The sequence below is a fragment of the Eurytemora carolleeae genome, unplaced genomic scaffold (assembly GCF_000591075.1).
Source record: "Eurytemora carolleeae unplaced genomic scaffold, Eaff_2.0 scaffold229, whole genome shotgun sequence".
In the NCBI taxonomy this organism is placed as follows: Eukaryota; Metazoa; Arthropoda; class Copepoda; order Calanoida; family Temoridae; genus Eurytemora; species Eurytemora carolleeae.
Window position 1 is genome coordinate 40484 of NW_019396144.1, and position 18449 is coordinate 58932.

General features: G+C 32.9%; 2 protein-coding genes across 2 annotated transcripts in view; one reads left to right on the forward strand and one right to left on the reverse strand.

Moving 5' to 3' along the window:
* Positions 1–900: 900 nt before the first annotated feature.
* Positions 901–14601, reverse strand: LOC111696294 (melanocyte-stimulating hormone receptor). The gene is made up of 15 exons (XM_023465862.1): positions 13767–14601; positions 12367–12429; positions 12224–12289; positions 10389–10482; positions 9810–9868; positions 8459–8557; positions 6166–6254; positions 5609–5733; positions 4738–4821; positions 3777–3818; positions 3320–3376; positions 2841–2883; positions 2663–2745; positions 1588–1695; positions 901–1210 (listed from the first exon to the last, which is right to left on the reverse strand). The coding sequence occupies exons 1-15, from the start codon at positions 13849–13851 to the stop codon at positions 1009–1011; spliced, it is 1299 nt and encodes a 432-aa protein (XP_023321630.1). The 5' UTR covers positions 13852–14601; the 3' UTR covers positions 901–1008.
* A 1325-nt stretch (positions 14602–15926) lies between these two features.
* The window catches only part of LOC111696295 (peptidoglycan-recognition protein SC2), a gene marked incomplete in the record, with an annotated part of 9612 nt that continues 7089 nt past the window's right edge, over positions 15927–18449 (forward strand). The window contains 4 exon segments of the mRNA XM_023465863.1: positions 15927–15943; positions 16523–16537; positions 16868–16940; positions 17717–17778. Of these exon segments, the coding sequence (XP_023321631.1) occupies positions 16532–16537; positions 16868–16940; positions 17717–17778 (141 nt within the window).

Here is an 18449-nt window from a genome sequence, read left to right on the forward strand (position 1 = left end):
AAATTTTATGTACTTTCTATGCATATAATTAGTTTTGTTGTAGATGTTGAACTCGAGTTGGCGAATACAAAAATCTAAACGTACTGTAAAGGTTTTTTGAAAATATCTTTTAAATTGAGATGGATATTACTTAACGTGGGATGAGATAATTTTTAGTAAATTTTGTACTTTCTATGCATATAATTAGTTTTGCTGTAGATCTTGAACTTGAGTTGGCGAATACAAAAATCTAAACACTGTACAGGTTTTTTGAAAATATCTTTTAAATGGAGATGGATATTACTTTGCGTGGGATGAGATAATTTTCAGTAAACAGGCAGCCCAACCTTTTAGTATCTTGACGCCAATCATGAAATGCAGTCATTAAAGTGGCGAATTGGATCTAAGATTCGTTAAAATGAACTGTGCCTTGATTCTCAGTTTTTGTTGACCAAACAAATCTGAAAATAATTTGAAAATTTAGTTTAAGTCAATACAGATGCCATAAAACCCCGATAGATGTCGAAAATTGTGTTAAAAGTGCATTAAATTCAAATCACAGGAAACAAAATTTTACGATGATTTCTAATTGAGGTGGGGGAGATTACCAATTGAGGAGCGCGCTTGCCGCAAAACAGATATGGGTGGCGGTGATTACTATTTGAAGAACTCTGGACTCCCTCCCTCCTTACACTCTGGGCTTCAGAACTCCTTTAATAGCAGAGCTATTGAAAAGAACAAATATTTTAGATTTCAAATATATAATCAAATAAATTGCTAGTGCCTAAAATCAAAACAAAGTCATACTTATAGTTCGATTAAGACCATCTCCTTCTGTCTATATTTGTGAGAAGATGATGATGGTTTTTGCTGCACATTTTTTATCGAATAAAACATTTCATTTTGTTTATTTTGAAAGCATTGAAATATGTACATTTATTTTGTTCAGTTTCAATATTCATTCTTTTAATTACGTATTCTTTCGATATAGAATAGATACTTTTGATCTGGAGAAAGCATAATTACAGTTTATTTTTTTGACAGATTTGAACTTCTGGTTTGATTTTGTGTCACTGGGTCACGACGCTTAATAAAAATCTTCTTCACTGAGTTTATAAAAGTTGGAGTTGAGATGGCGTATAGGGTTGGGTTTATCAGACTATTCAGTAGTTTTGCAAACACGATATAATCACTAAGCTTCTCATACAGGCCCATATACACCTCACAGATGCTATAATAGAAAAATTAGCATTGATTAAAGGGACTGTGCGCATAATTTCAAGGGACCTTATGCATAAATAAGACAATCCTCGATTCACAAAGGAACCCATTAAACCTTTGGCTGATCATCGAGAAAAGAGATCTAATTGTATATCTCTTAAATGTACTGCGTAGCTTGTTGTGTTAACTCACAACGAATACCGTCATATTTGCAAAGATTTCAACAATTATTAGCGTTTCAGGATGTATAAGTAAGGACAAGTCTTTCATCCTTGATCAGTCAAAGGTTCAAAGAGAATGTTTGCAAATAAGGACCCCTTTTGAAAATGGAAGTTCACTTACAATTACCATTACAGTCCCTTTAAATAGTTTTAACGTATTTTTTACCTGAGCATAGTTATGATTCTGAGCGGGACGTATGCAAGAAGGATAGAGATCAGAATCAAACCAACAGTTCTTGCAGCTTTCTTGTTTTGGACGGAGAGAACGATTTTCCTGAATTTAAAATATTTCTCTTTTAAGATTTTTTAAATTCTCCTACTAGTTCTCCCCCTAGTTCTCTTACGAGTTCTCCTACTAGTACATACAACTAGTTATACTACCAGTTCTCCTACTAGTTCTCCTACTAGTACTCCTACTAGTTCTGCTACCAGGTCTCCTACTAGTTATCCTACTAGTTCTCCTACTAGTTCTCCTACCAGTTCTCCTACTAATTTTCTTACTAGTTCTCCTACTAGTGCTTCTAGTTCTCCTACTAGTTCTCCTACTAGTACTCCTACTAGTTCTCCTAGCAGTTCTCCTACTAGTTCTCCTACTAGTTCTAGCAGTTCTCCTACTAGTTCTCCTAATAGTTCTCCTACTAGTTTTCCTACTAGTTCTCCTACTAGTTCTCCTACTAGTTCTCCTACTAGTTCTCCTACTAGTTCTCCTACTAGTTCTTGTTTTCCTACTACTTATCCTACTAGTTATCCAACTAGTTCTCCTACTAGTTATCCTACCAGTTCTCCTACTAATTTTCCTCCTAGTTCTCCTACTAGTTCTACGCCTAGTTCTCCTTCTAGTTCAAAGCCTACTAGTTCTACTACCAGTTCTCCTACTAGTTTTCCTACGAGTTCTCCTACTAGTTCTTCTAGTTCTCCTACTAGTTCTAGTTTTCCTAGTTCTCCTACTAGTGCTTCTAGTTCTCCTACTAGTTCTCCTACTAGTACTCCTACTAGTTCTCCTAGCAGTTCTCCTACTAGTTCTCCTACTAGTTCTAGCAGTTCTCCTACTAGTTCTCCTACTAATTCTCCTACTAGTTCTCCTACTAGTTCTCCTACTAGTTCTCCTACTAATTCTCCTACTAGTTCTCCTACTAGTTCTCCTCTTAGTTCTCCTACGAGTGATAAGTATAAATGGCAATGCAACGGGTCTGGTGTATGTGTATTAAGCACTACAGTAGTTTTGGAGTTATTACACCTACTTGCTTTCTGAGGGTTTAGATGAAGATATGTCCTCTTTACAGACGTGTGAAACTCCGCTCTTGTATTCAATTGTGAAGAATATCTGTTAAAAATGCCGGACGTTAAAAAAGATAAGCTGAAGAAATCTCGAAACTAAAAATTATTTAGATAAAACAACACATTTCGTCCAACACTTTCCATAAGATTAAGTACAGCGGTTACACAGAGTGGCACAATGGTCCTGAAAAAAACATTATATTTCAAATGGAGTTTTTGCCAAAAACTCAAATATTCTCGAATGTCTATTTCTTTACAACCTGATAGTGTAAACTTTTGATATTTTGAACTGAAGTTATTTGATCCGACAGAATTAATAGTTTGAAATATTTAAGATTGCAAAGATATAGGGATAAGGAAATCAGTTTTTTTTCAGATATAATTTGCATAACTATCTAAATAGATCTTGGCGACTTTTTTTAAACGATTTTTCAGATTTAGTTTCTTTCAGCTCTAATTCAATCGAATTTCATATTTTTTTTTAAATAAAGCAGAGGGAAAACATTCTAGAGTTTTAAAGAGAACCCGTTCAAGTTTATATGATTTTGTTCTATTTTGTTCAGCTAAAGAATTAAACATAACATTAACTATAACTAGAACTCTATAAAGTTCCAACTAACCTAAAAATGGACATAATGATAATTCTGTGACAGGAAACCCATTCTCCACTGAAGCGTCTAAAAATAAATCTTTATGTTTTCTAATTTTCAAATCCCTTCATCTTTGCAACCAGACGAGATAAGTCTTCGACGTTTCAACTGAGATTATTTGATCTTTAAGAATTATAATAGTTTGAAATATTAATGGTCTACAACATTTGGTTGCGAAGATATAGGATATTGATAATTTGAGGTTGTGGCAAAGACTTAGCTCCTTGCTTAATCATAAAGTTGCAAAAGAATGTGCTAATATGCAAACTCAATGAACTAAATTTTTATACCTTAAAAATTCATTATCGATCCAAAACACTCTTACGCCTTAAGATGTTTGTTTTTCTTAAAAACCAAACATTTTAACATTCTCTTGAACCATTTTCCAAAGGAAAAAGTTTATTTTTAAATATGAATGAAAAATTACCTTGAGTATCCAAGTAAAGCCGCCACACTCCAAGCACACGCACTAAAATATAAATAACTCTTGAGGTTGGGTGGGGTCGAAACATCTGCTTATCTATAACATGCCATTTTGGTTTGAAGAGATTAATAACTTCAATACAGATTGGTGCCCCCTGAAGGAAATTAAAACTACAAAATTGGGTGTTAAATTAAATAGTCAGATATTTCAATAATGTGAATTAAATATATTTGGTTTGGTTAGTTGAGCTTCCGGACTGGAAGACGATATCTACGGGTCTTCACACATACGGACATTTTTTAGACAGAACATTTCAGACACAGGATTTCCTATAGACAAAACATTTCATGGCAGAACATTTAAAAGACGACGGTACTTTTATAGACAAAACATTTTATAGACAGAACATTTTATAGGCAAAGCCTTTTATAGACAGAACATTTCAGACACAGGATTTCCTATTGGCAACACATTTCATAGGCAGGACATTTAATAGACAGTACTTTTTAAAAATAGAACATTTTATAGACAAAACATATTATAGATAAATAGAAAGGAAATTTTAAAAACATGACGTTTTCTAAATAAAACATTCAATAGTTAATAGTCAAAGAAGATGTTTTCCCCGAAATTATCTTTCTTGCTCTTTATATGTTTTATTATAATGAATTATTTCATATATTACATGTTAAATGCTACTTTTTACGATATAAGAATACATATTATTGTCTGCTTATGAATTATTATATTTATGGAATTTGTTTCTGTAAAATGTTCAAAATTTAACATAAACTGTATGTGATCCTCGACAAATTTGATACTTGAAAAATTTAGTTTAATATCAGGAAGTATTTTACGACTTGAACTAAACATCACATGGTATTTATGCTTCGAGAGATTTGAGAGTCAATTCAACAATTTAAAGAACGCTTAAAATTAAAATTAATAATAATCGATGATGAACCTGATAATGATAGTTTTCTTAACTGTCAATACTCTGGCTTGAGTCCACTTGTAGTGAACCATTGGATAAACTACAGCTAGAAACCTGAACAATATAGTAAACTACAGCTAAAAACCTGAACAATATAGTAAACTAAAGCTAGAAACCTAAACAATATAGTAAACTACAGCTAGAAACCTGAACAATATAGTAAACTACAGCTAGAAACCTGAACAATATAGTAAACAACAGCTAGAAACCTGAACAACATAGTAAACTACAGCTAGAAACCTGAACAGTATAGTGAGCTACAGCTAGAAACCTGAACATCTAGTATTACCTATCTAGTATCTATCTATCTAGTATCCACTTATCTAGTAACTACCTATCAGTATCTACCTATCTAGTATCTATCTATCTAGTATCTACTTGTCTAGTATCTACCTATATAGTATCTACCTATCTAGAATCTACCTATCTAGTTTCAACCTATATAGTATATATATCTATTTAGTATATTATACTTATCTATTATCTATCTATCTAGTATCTACCTATCATGTATCTACCTATCTAGTATCTACCTATCTAGTATCTATCTATCTATCTAGTATCTAACTATCTAATATCTACCTATCTAGTATCTACCTATCTAGTATCTATCTAACTATCTAGTATTTAACTATCTAATATCTACCTATCTAGTATCTACCTATCTAGTATCTACCTATCTATTATCTATCTATCTAGTATCTACCTATCTAATATCTACCTATCTAGTATCTCCCTATCTAGTATCTACCTATCTAATATCTCCCTATCTAGTATCTACCTATCTAGTATCTCCCTATCTAATATCTACCAATCTATTATATATCTATCTAGTATCTACCTATCCAATGTGATAAGAAGAATTTGTATAATGATCTTCATCTCGCAAACGAAGGCAAGGTCCAGGAGATGCCTAAACTGCTTGTTCACATTCATTATCATGGTTCCGTGGTAGAACGTTAAACTCTAAACATAAGCATAGCTTCATAGTAGAACGTTAAACTCTAAACATAATCATAGTTCTATGGTAAAACGTTAAACTCTAAACATAATCATAGTTCTATGGAAAAACATTAAACTCTAAACATAATCATAGTTCTATGGTAGAACGTTAAACTCTAAACATATCCTAGTTCCGTGGTAAAACTTTTAACTCTGAACATAATCATAGCTTCACAGTAGAACGTTAAACTCTAAACATAATCATAGTTCCGTGGTAAAACGTTAAACTCTAAACATATCATAGTTCCGTGGTAAAACGTTAAACTCTAAACATAATTGAACTTAAGGAGTACAAATAATTACTTGAATTATAAACCAGAATATGACTAATTACTTGAATAATAAACCAGAATATGAATAATTACTTGAATTATAAACCAGAATATGAATAATTACTTGAATTATAAACCAGAATACTGCCAGAAGAAGATCAGCATTGGCCAGACAACAAATCCCAACGTAGGGAACAGTATGAAGACTCTTATCTATTTCAAGCTTGATCAGAATATAATCAGCTGTATTCTAATTTAAAATATCAATTTATTGAAAAACAAATTTAAAACTGTTCTGAGAGAATCTCGAGATTTATATAATATTTCATTAACATCTAGAGATGCATCAAATTAGAGTGTAGATTGCAGAGACAGAACATTCAATCAGAAGCTAAGATATTTTAGTTGCAACCCATGATAGAACAGAAAAATTGCAGAGACCCAGTGGCTACAGGGTTACCCACTAAGGATGAGAAGCTGTAAAGACGACCCAAAACTCTGAAAATATGACGATTTGAAGCTTGATTTTTGGTTTCAGCATTTAATTGAGTAATTTGATATTTAAATGAATGATAAAGCACAAAATATGCCAGTTTTAGTTTACAATTGGAACCCTGAATACAAGAAAACGGACTACACAAATTCTGTACAATTGTCTATGAATCCTCATCCTTTGTGAGTAACCCTGCATATGAATTGGACTAATAGACTCCAATTCCAATTATTCCAAACATACATTAGTTAAATCGATCATTGTCCACTGCTTTTGTATTTGTATTTTATTATGTATTTATAATCAAACGTAACATTATAGCAGTAGGGATATCCAAAAAAAAGCAGATTACGCAGAAATTAAAGGCGTCCACAGTGAATATTGAGATTAGCAATCGGTATTCAGGGTATCCAAATGTTCAGCTCTGTTAGAACTTAAGTTTGCAATAATTTGATGCAAGAAAAAGTGAAACAGAGATAGAGAAAAAAGTTTAAATGATGAATTGTATAAAAAAGATAGAGCACATCAAATATAGATTATTAGATACAATAGGTGGCAACAGAGAAATGGACCAATTATACACCACGTCACAAATGTCAAACAATGAAAATGAAATTAGTTGACACGATTTCCAAGATTAAATAAACAATTGTAAAAACAGGAAATTGAGAACACATAAAATTGCACTAATTTTACTGTATGATAAGCACTTTATTCCAAATTAACGCTATTATTAATAATTTTGTCAGACACAAAACCTTGGTTGACACTTGTTTCCATCTATTGTACTAGAATCTATTTGGGACAATTTTGTATTTATAATCAAACGTAACATTTTAGCAGTAGGGATATCCAAAAAAAGCGGATTACGCAGAAATTAAAAGCGTCTACAGTGGATATTGAGATTTAGCAATCGGGGGTCAGGGTATCCAACAAAAATAAAGTTCAGCTCTGTTAGAACTTAGGTTTGCAATAATTTGATGCAAGAAAAAATGAGATAGAGTAAAAATAGAGAAAAAAGTTCAAATGATGAATTGTATTAAAAGATAGGACCAAAGAGAATAGAGTATATATTAGAGGGGAATTTACTAGAAAAAAGTGTAAAACGGCCATTTTGTTGTACTGTTTCCATACTGCAGGTGTACTTCACATAGTTATGCTATATAACCTTTTGGGCCCTGGAACTTCATTTATAGAAAATCTAAAATTAATGTCAAAAGAAAACCAAATTATGAAATAGGCTGGTTTCATAATTGACCAATGATCATTTCATATAGACTCTATGCCTTTCCCTTTACAAACGATTATTTTCCGTTATAACTTTAAATCAAATGATGGTTTTTATTCACCTAATTCATTATAAAGTTTATTTACCAGCTTTAAAAATTTCGAAATGAATGGTCTAGGGAACATACTGTTTTAATGTACTCTACTGCACATAATTTGTGAACATTTACATGATTTGTACTCTTTGAACTCCCTTTCAGGCTGAAAGGGACTGAAAAAATTCATACCGAGAGATTCTCTAAATTCCTCTCTAATATATATTCTATTCTCTATGGATAGCACACATCTAATATAGATTATCAAGTACAATAGGTGGCAACAGAGAAATAGACCTATTATACACCACATCACAAATGTCAAACAATGAAAACGAAATTTTCTCACATTAGTTGACACGATTTCCAAGATTAAATAAAAAAATGTAAAAACAGAAAATAGAGAACACATGAAATTGCACTAATTTTACTGTAAGATAAGCACTTTATTCTAAATTAACGCTATTACTAATAATTTTGTCGGACACAAAACCTTGGTTGACACTTGTTTCCATCTATTGTACTAGAATCTATTTGGGACAGAACTGAGAAATGATAAACTAACTGAGTGTTTAAAATATGAATATTTTAATGATCGTTTCCTGTTATGGTTCTCAGTATAACCAACCCGTTGGTGAGAATAATCATAATGATGAGAATTATTTGTACTGTGTAGGATAGGACGGATATCTTGAATACATCTGAAATATTAACTGTACAGTGTGTACTTGTGTACTGTGTACTATGTATTGTGTACTGTGTACTGTGTACTGTGTACTGTGTACTGTATACTGTGTACTGTTTACTGTGTACTGTATACTGTGTACTGTGTACTGTGTATTGTGTATTGTGTACTGTGTGCTGTGTACTATGTACTGTATACTGTGTTCTGTCTACTGTGTAATTTGTACTGTGTGCTTTGTACTATGTACTGTGTACTGTGTAAGATAGGGCGGATATCTTGAATACATCTGAAATATAGCACTGTGTAATGAGTATTGAGTACTGTATACTCTGTACTATGCACTGTGTAATTTTTACTATGCATAGCAACTTTGTACTAAGTATTGTGTAGTGTTTTTTGTAATTTGTACTGTGTTCAGTGTACTATACACTGTGTAATGTGTATTTTGAGATAGGTGTTAGGTACTTTCCCATAGGCCCCAAGTGACAATTTACCAAGTGACAACTTCATAAGTGTGCAATTTCCCAAGGGGCAACTTCCCGAAGGTTAGGTTAGGCCTTCTGAGGCGCCGCAGGCTGCAATGGGGCCGAGCGCCGCGCTGCAGCTAGGATGGGCTATGGAATATGGAGTATAACTGAAATACAAACTGTGGGAAAATTGATATTTTCAAATCGGCTTTTCATCATCGGTCCTTTACTAGAAATCAAACTAGTATGTATGTCAAGAGTATTCCAAATTTTAATATTGTGTACAAGTAAAAAACTACTGGACAATTTAGAATGTACTACAATGGACAAGTTTATATACAGTGAAATTTATAATGGAGAGGAATTTTTTTTACATTTCAGAGAAGACCTGAAAGTCGTCTTTGACCTTTAAAATGGTTTGCGGCATTAATTTGGCCACCTAAAATTAGAATATTTTTCATGAATCAATAATCACAAAATTACCCTAGTTCTCCATTTCCAAAATGAGGTGCCTTTTTTGTGCTTTTATATTTACAAGAGATATGAAAAATATACAGGGTTATCCACAAAGGATGAGACTTCAGAGACGATTGTACGAAATTTGTTTAGTCCGTTTTCTTGCATCTGGGGTTCCTTGCAGGTCAAAACTGGCTTATTTCTGTGCTTTTTGATTTTTTAAACCATTAAAACACTTAATTGAATGTAGAAATTTAAAAAAATCAAGCTTCAAATTGTCGTATTTTTAGAGTTTTGGGTCGTCTTTACATTCTCATCCTTTGTGGGTAACCCTGTGCATAATACCTGGTGGAGTGCAACATTTTCTCCACTTTTTACCCCCGCACATTCCTGAGTTATAATTCCTAAAAGTATTATTTAAACAATCATTTGCTTGGTAATTTAATTACTTAAAGAAGAAAAATATGGATAAAACTGTGAAATATGAAGACGACATTTGTGCAATTTCATATATATGTGATGTTATTAATGGCAATAAGTCTTATCACAAGCTTGTAAATTACTTATCAACTATTAAATAGGAGTTTTTGTATTGCACAATTGATGTGTTTCTTGTTTAAAACCAGAATCAAAAAGTCGGCTTTCAATCTTGATTATGTTATTGTTTTAAAATTAAGTTTTCTTTAGGTTGAAAATTAACCCGGACAGTGGTGAGACTGAGCTGTATCTTAGAATAAGATATTTACAGTTTCTGTTCTCAGAGTACCCGTTTGAACTGTTCTCCGAGTACCCGTTTGAACTGTTCTCCGAGTACCCGTTTGAACTGTTCTCCGAGTACCCGTTTGAACAGTTCTCAGAGTACCCGTTTGAACTGTTCTCAGAGTACCCGTTTCAACTGTTCTCCGGGTACCCGTTTGAACTGACCCATTGCAGGTGTTTGAATCATGTTTACAGGTTCCTCCTAGAGATCTACAGAACTTATCTCTGTGCTCAACAAACCAATCATTGATCTCCAGACCTAAACAAACAGTATATTTCTTCATTAGAAAAAGATAATCATGTCCAATTCACAACGAAACCCTTTAAACCCATCACTATTCTTGGATGAACGAGATATCCTTATTTTTCTAGCTTAAATTTGATTCTTTTTAATTGTGGCTTCTCTGTACAATTGTCATAATATAACAATAGATATAATATCTTCCGATTTGTTACTCAGGTTTTACCGTTGTACAAACCAGAAATGTCAGGGTTAAAATGAAGGATCACTTCAAATTACGTCTACAGTTCCCTTTAATAGAATTGTTTATAGAATAAAACATAGTGTATACCCATAACCCATATTTGTTTAGTCTAGGCTTTAAGGGCGCTTCGCGCCCATCTTCTATTTCAATTGGGAACATGTTCTCTTTGTGAACATTGTAAAACAAAACAAAACAAAAAGTTTGCGGATTTCCCGAAAACATTTCGTGGATTTTCAAAATTTTCAAAAATCGAATTTGTTAAAGGCAAATTCTGAAAATTCGATCATCCATAAATACTCACTGGGATCACGTAACGTGCCACAACAAATGTGGACCCGATCGGTTCAGCCGTTTTAACGTTTATTGGATTCAAACGGACAGAATCTTTGTCTTATCAAGTATAAATAATAAGACAATAACCCATGTCGATGTTTATTTAAACTGTTTATTTTCTTATGTGGTTTTTCTATAAAAATGACTTAGGCATTTCTTGCTTTTAAGAAAAAATGGACAAATTCACAGAAATAAACACTTTTCGAATCAGAAGTTATCTTCCACAGATTTATAGATTAAGTTTTCATTGGCATTGTTATAAATCAGGCGTTGCCATCTTTGCATGTATGGAGGTCATTTAAAATTACCCGTCAGGACATTTGGAGGAAAATGTACGCTAGATTCTGACGTGTGTATTTTGCTTAGTCAACTACACTGATCATTGTTATTAGTTGCAGTAAGTGGAAAAGAGATATGAAAATAAACTAACATTTCGTGGGGGGACCCCCACGAAATGTTGGTTTATTTTCATATCCCTTTTTTACGTTCTGCACCTGGTAAGAACAATGATCAGTGTAGTTGACTACGCAAAATACACACGTCAGAATCTAGCGTACAATTTCCTCCAAATGTCCTGACGGGTAAAATTACGCTTACAGTCCCTTTAAGATAAAGTAGTTTTACCCTTTGGACTTTTACAACAAAACTACAGCGAGACCAGTTTTAGAAAAGACAAAGGAATTAAGCTTTCGCCACAAACTTTTATTTTCTAATCACTATATCTTTGGAACCCGATGCTGTAGACCTTTGATATTTGATATGATTTATGTTGATCATTGTTTGAAATATCAAAGGTTAACATCTTCAGATAGGAAAAATATAGGGATTAGACTTTCTGAGTTTGTGGCAAAAACTCAGTTCCTTTGGGTCAGATATTTGCCAGAGAAAATCGTGTGTCCTGAAAATAGATAAATTCCGGATCTTGTCCTTCCAGAGTTAATTCCGGATCTTGTCCTTCTAGAGTTAATTCCGGATCTTGTCCTTCCAGAGTTAATTCCGGATCTTGTCCTTCCAGAGTTAATTCCGGATCTTGTCCTTCTATAGTTAATTCCGGATCTCGTCCTTCCAGAGTTAATTCCGGAATGTCCTGGTGCCATGAATTAGCATGTACATAAACATTGTACATGAAAACTATAAACAAAGGTTCTTTGATTCAAGTTTCTCTTTTTCAATCTTACTTACAGGTTGAATCACACGGTGCACAGCACTGGAACCCGCTCTCAGGACAGGTTTCATTCTGCAGCACTCCTGTGTAATCATAGATTTAAAGATCCTTATTAAATAGAATTAAGGTTAGAGAACATAGATCCAGGGATGAGCTTTACCTGCTATACAGGTTTCATTGAGTAGTTTTATTTCTCCAGTAGTACAAGAGCAGGATACAATATCTAAATATAGCAGTTTAAACTCAGAGGATCGACTCCGATCGGATATTACAGTGTGAAAATATCAATTTGATTTAATCGCTAAAATTCTTTCCCAAATAAAACAATGCAAAAAATGGTTTTTGCTAAACAATTTAAAAATTGATTTAAAAACTAAAACTCGGTTGGGAATTGCAATGAGTAAGCAATGCATAGTACAATAAAATGATACAAATTATGCTAAACTAGGGGTTTGTTGACAAACTAATCATACAATTTTCATCCAAGGATTAGTTGAGAAACTATCCAAGGATTTAGTTAAGAAACTATCCAAAGATTTAGTTGAGAAACTATCCAAGGATTTAGTTGAGAAACTATCCAAGGATATAGTAAACTATCCAAGGATATAGTTGAGAAACTATCCAAGGATTTAGTTAAGAAACTATCCAAGGATTTAGTTAAGAAGCTATCCAAGGATTTAGTTCAGAAACTATCCAAGGATATAGTAAACTATCCAAGGATATAGTTGAAAAACTATCCAAGGATTTAGTTAAGAAACTATCCAAGGATTTAGTTTAGAAACTATCCAAGGATTTAGTTCAGAAACTATTCAAGGATATAGTTGAGAAACTATCCCAGGATTAAGTTGAGAAACTTTCCAAGGATTTATTTAAGAAACTATCCAAGGAAATAGTTGAGAAACTATGCAAGGATTAAGTTGAGAAACTATCCAAGGATTAAGTTCAGAAACTATCCAAGGATATAGTTGAGAAACTATCCAAGAATATAGTTGAGAAACTATCCAAGGATATAGTTGAGAAACTATCCAAGAATATTTTTGAGAAACTATCCAAGGATTTAGTTAAGAAACTATCCAAGGATTTAGTTAAGGAACTATCCAAAGATTTAGTTGAGAAACTATCCAAGGATTTAGTTGAGAAACTATCCAAGGATATAGTTGAGAAACTATCCAAGGATATAGTAAACTATCCAAGGATATAGTTGAGAAACTGTCCAAGGATTTATTTGAGAAACTATCCAAGGATATAGTTGAGAAACTATCCAAGGATATATTTGAGAAACTATCCAAGGATTTAGTTGAGAAACTATCCAAGGATTTAGTTCAGAAACTATCCAAGGATATAGTTGAGAAACTATCCCAGGATTAAGTTGAGAAACTATCCATGGATTTATTTAAGAAACTATCCAAGGAAATAGTTGAGAAACTATGCAAGGATTAAGTTGAGAAACTATCCAAGGATTAAGTTCAGAAACTATCCAAGGATTTAGTTAAGAAACTATCCAAGGATATAGTTGAGAAACTATCTAAGAATTTAGTTAAGATCTAAAGAAGAAAATACCTGAAACGTTGGTGTCCAAACTCTTTTCAAACTCCAACCCAGTTATTTCGTTTATAGTAAAAAAGATAAAAAATAGTTGGATCATGATAAAGTCACTGAATCTAAAGGAGAGATACTTGTTTAGAACTATGAAGGGTCTCGCTAGTTCCGACAGAATTCCCAGGAAGGTTTAGGAACTAGCTCTGGGTGTAAAGAAGGCTTAGGAACTAACTCAGGGTATAGAGAAACTACCTGGGTTATTTACATATTTACTTTTCATTCAATTTAATTGTAGGCTAGTCAATACATGAATAATATCCAAGTTGCATAATGGAATGATTATGGGGGAAGGGGGGAGGCGGGGCCGATAAAGGGAGGGGGCAAATGGGGGTAAACTGATAAAGTAATACATATGTTAAATTCTATTCAGTTTGATTGGCAGTGTAATACATGGTGTACCGGGCCCTGTTTATTAGTGCAGACTACTTTGTGAGTTTCTAAATCTAGTTCTAGGTTCTAACACAACCAAACTCGACATTTGTTAAAAGAAGTAAAAATTCTCTTATTTAATTCTCCTAGTGCTGCACTAAATATGAAATTCATCAAATCAAAATGTTGGCTTCCACGTCATTCAATGCGTTCTCTAGTAGATTCTGTGATTTTTATTAACAGAGAAAATTTAAATCTGTTTACAGGAGTTAACTATTGCATTCCTTCATTTATAAACCTATAGATTTATCGGGATGAAGAGTTGAGTAAGAATAAATATTTATGTTAAGTATAGAAACAGGAAGCCTGTGCTATCAATCAATAGTATAGTAATCAACTACATAGAATGGATTTTCACCCTTTGATACTTTTACTTAATTAATGTATATATATATAAGTGCAATTTTATTACTGATGGGTTTGATATGAATATAAAAGTCTATGAGAATAATTTTGACTGTAATTTGAAAATTATCTAATTTTATTATTTTAAAAGCGGACTAGATTTCTTTGTAAAAACATGTTTCGAAGATTTTTTGAAGAATGAAAATTTAGAAGCACAGTGGTTGTTGGTTTATATAATATCAATTCAATTAATTATTAAAACCTTTTACACCATTTTATATTAGTTTATGTTTAGTGTGTGAAATAAAACAATAATAATATAATATCTGTACAGGCATGGTTTAACCCCGGAGCTATGTTGCGTCAGTATTAGACAATACTGAATTTATTAATATGCATTTGATAAGAACAATTTCGGATATTAGGCAACCAGCATTAATAAGCTTATTATAGATCTTCAATATATTTAGCAATTCTGAACATCATTTTAAAGTGTGTTTTCATTTTCAAAAAAAAAACTTTGTAACAAAAAGCAGCAGTTTTAAAAGTAAAAGATTTAAACATTTTGCAATTAAGTATTTCGAGTACTGATTGTAAATGCAAATATTTATTTATTTATTAGAATTTATCTAGTTCTAATCTAAACCTAACACAGTGATCCTAAGATTAATCTCTGGATCTGTATTTTTAGACTCTTTTAGTCCTTTTTAAATCTTCTGATCTCATGACCTAAGCACAAGCAGAGCCCGAAATTTAAAACTGGTTTCATAACGATACTCTGTACTAAGTTCTGGGCTCAGGGCACTCTCTATTTCTTCGGCCAGAGTACTGAAAATCACTGCAGAACACACCGAAAGCTTATAATTATTATTATTATTATTATTATTATTATTATTATTATTATAATTTCTATCTAAATCTCTTAAAGATTAGTGGACGTAAATTCGTGAGTGCATCCTAATCCGCACTTTGAACTCATTTTAATAATATTAATAATTTTAATACCATCTGAGAAGGTTTCGATAATCTCTCTTAGACATAGAATTTTATAATTCCTGCAACAATTCATAGTAATTTTTAAGACTTTTAATGATTTAGAAAATACTTGTCATTTGTCTTTATCTTCTGCAAGTAGCATCTTTTTTGATACCAGATACTTTCACAAAGGCTTTTTTATAATGATAACTTAGCAAGGATATTTTGTTGCAACTTCCCAAATATGTATTATTAAAATTAATACAGTTGTGAGTCATTCGAGATACGTGGATTCTTGATAAGAAAATTTATTTCTAATCATAAACACTTAACAGTACTTTATCTTTGTTCCAAACATAAAGAAAAGGCAAATCTATGTGAAATTGTCGGTACTTCATTTTGTTAAATAGTAGAAATTCCAAACTTATTCTTAATAAATCTTCTTAAAAAATGACTTTTGATCAAAAATGTTTAACCTTTTACTTTATTTTGAAGGGTGCACAGTTAATTCTTCACAACTAAATACACTAGACTCTAGGCATATATTTCACTGTAAAAGCATTTTTTAATCTCTATATCTTTGCAACACAATATCATACTCAGAGACCTTGGATATAATTCAAACTAAGGATTCTGTCAGCTAAAATAATCCAAGTTTAAAAAGATAAAAGGTCTAAGCAAATTTGAGTTTGTGGTAAGGACTCAATTCCTTTGTTTTTATTGAAGACTAGCTATAGTGCCGGTGTTGCCCGTGTAATTTTAAAAAATCTAATTTGAATTAAACAAATTCGAGCTTTTTTAGCCCCCGGATAGTCATGGGTTCCCTCAAAATATTCAGCCATTTTTTTGGGCCGTTTATAAAATAAAACACTAATTGTTAAAGTTTTAGAAATATTTCATCAAAAAATTAACAATATTTTTTTTTAACCCAATATTTGTCAAATTTGTTATCGTCAAATATTTTTCAGACAAAGAGAATGAGGGTAAGCAGTGTGTGAGAACTAGGGGGTGGTGGGGGGGACGGACGGAACCGAGTTCTTGCCAAAAACTCTTATTTTCTAATCCATATATCTTTGCAGCCCGATGTTGTATACCTTTGATATTTCATACCATGAATTATTAGATCAAATAGTTCGAAATATCATGGATTAGAATATTTGATTTTGTAGCAAGAACCTACTTCCTCCCGGCTTTCTGTTGTTAACTATATTTTTTCAGAATATTTTTTTATGAATATAGCTTGAAACAGTCTTAATTATAGGTCACAATAAAATCTCCCCCCCCCCTCTCCCAGTTCACCACACACATTACAGGCTTTAATTCTGCTTCTTGGATGGATACATCTCTCCATGTCCTGTTCTCCTTGCAGTCCTGTCAGTCTAACAGGTACTGAGTCGTGGGTATATAGGTTGACAAGTAGGTCCTGGGTATCCTTGGTAAATAGGGTTGCTAGGTTCTAGGTGTCCAGGGCATACAGGATAGTAGGTCCTGTGTATGTTGGGTATACAGGGTTAACAGGTCCTGTGTATCCAGGGTATACAGGGTTAACAGGTCCTGTGTATCCAGGGTATACAAGGTAAACAGGTCCTGTGTATCCAGGGTATATAAGGTTAACAGGTCCTGTGTATCCAGGGTATACAAGGTAAACAGGTCCTGTGTATCCATGGTATATAAGGTTAACAGGTCCTGTGTATCCAGGGTATACAAGGTAAACAGGTCCTGTGTATCCAGGGTATGCAAGGTTAACAGGTCCTGTGTATCCAGGGTATGCAAGGTAAACAGGTCCTGTGTATCCAGGGTATACAAGGTAAACAGGTCCTGTGTATCCAGGGTATATAAGGTAAACAGGTCCTGTGTATGCAGGGTATATAAGGTAAACAGGTCCTGTGTATCCAGGATATACAAGGTAAACAGGTCCTGTGTATCCAGGTTATAACCGTGGGCATTAAAATATTGTAAAATTGAAACAAGGGTTAGGGGTGAATATTCAATAAACCAACTGATTACTCTCCTCAAAATCATTCTTAAATTCTTATTTCTTTGCAATCTGATGTCACAGGGTTTAGGGTTAGATTTTACAGGTGAACATCATCAAGTTACAAAAGAGATTAGACATTACTGACAAAATGAAATGCTTTGGTTTCAATCCAATTATTTTTTAGAGTCTGACAATTGTATTAAGATCTACTCAAGAGACGAGTGGGGAGCCAGGCCTCCAGTTCAGGTTTTAGATAATCTTTTATTCTTTATTCCTAAACCTTGAGTTCAGGTTTAGATAATCTTTTATCCTCATTCCTAAAGCTTGAGTTCAGGTTTTAGATAATCTGTTATCCTTCATTCCTGAACCTGGAGTTCAGGTTTAGATAATATTGTATCCTTCATTCCTGAACCTTGAGTTCAGGTTTAGATAACCCATTATCCTTCATTCCTAAAACTTGAGTTCAGGTTTTAGATAATCTTTTATCCTTCATTCCTGAACCTTCAGTTCAGGTTTTTAGATAATCTGTTATCCTTCATTCCTGAACCTGGAGTTCAGGTTTAGATAATATTGTATCCTTCATTCCTGAGCCTTGGGTTCAGGTTTAGATAATCTTTTATCCTTCATTCCTAAACCTTGAGTTCAGGTTTTAGATAATCTTTTATCCTACATTCCTAAACCTTGAGTTCAGGTTTTAGATAATCTGTTATCCTTCATTCCTGAACCTGGAGTTCAGGTTTAGATAATATTGTATCCTTCATTCCTGAACCTTGAGTTCAGGTTTAGATAATCTTTTATCCTTCATTCCTAAACCTTGAGTTCAGGTTTTAGATAATCTTTTATCCTACATTCCTTAACCTTGAGTTCAGGTTTAGATAATATTGTATCCTTTATTCCTGAACCTTGAGTTCAGGTTT

Excerpts from the sequence above, each read along its gene's own strand:
- LOC111696294 (XM_023465862.1), bottom strand. The coding sequence starts at position 13,851 with ATGATCCAACTATTTTTTATCTTTTTTACTATAAACGAAATAACTGGG. Across the intron at positions 10,483-12,223 it reads TGCACCGTGTGATTCAACCT|GTCTGGAGATCAATGATTGG; the intron begins GTAAGTAAGATT and ends CTGTTTGTTTAG. Across the intron at positions 5,734-6,165 it reads TATTCTGGTTTATAATTCAA|AGTTTAACGTTCTACCACGG; the intron begins GTAATTATTCAT and ends GCTTATGTTTAG.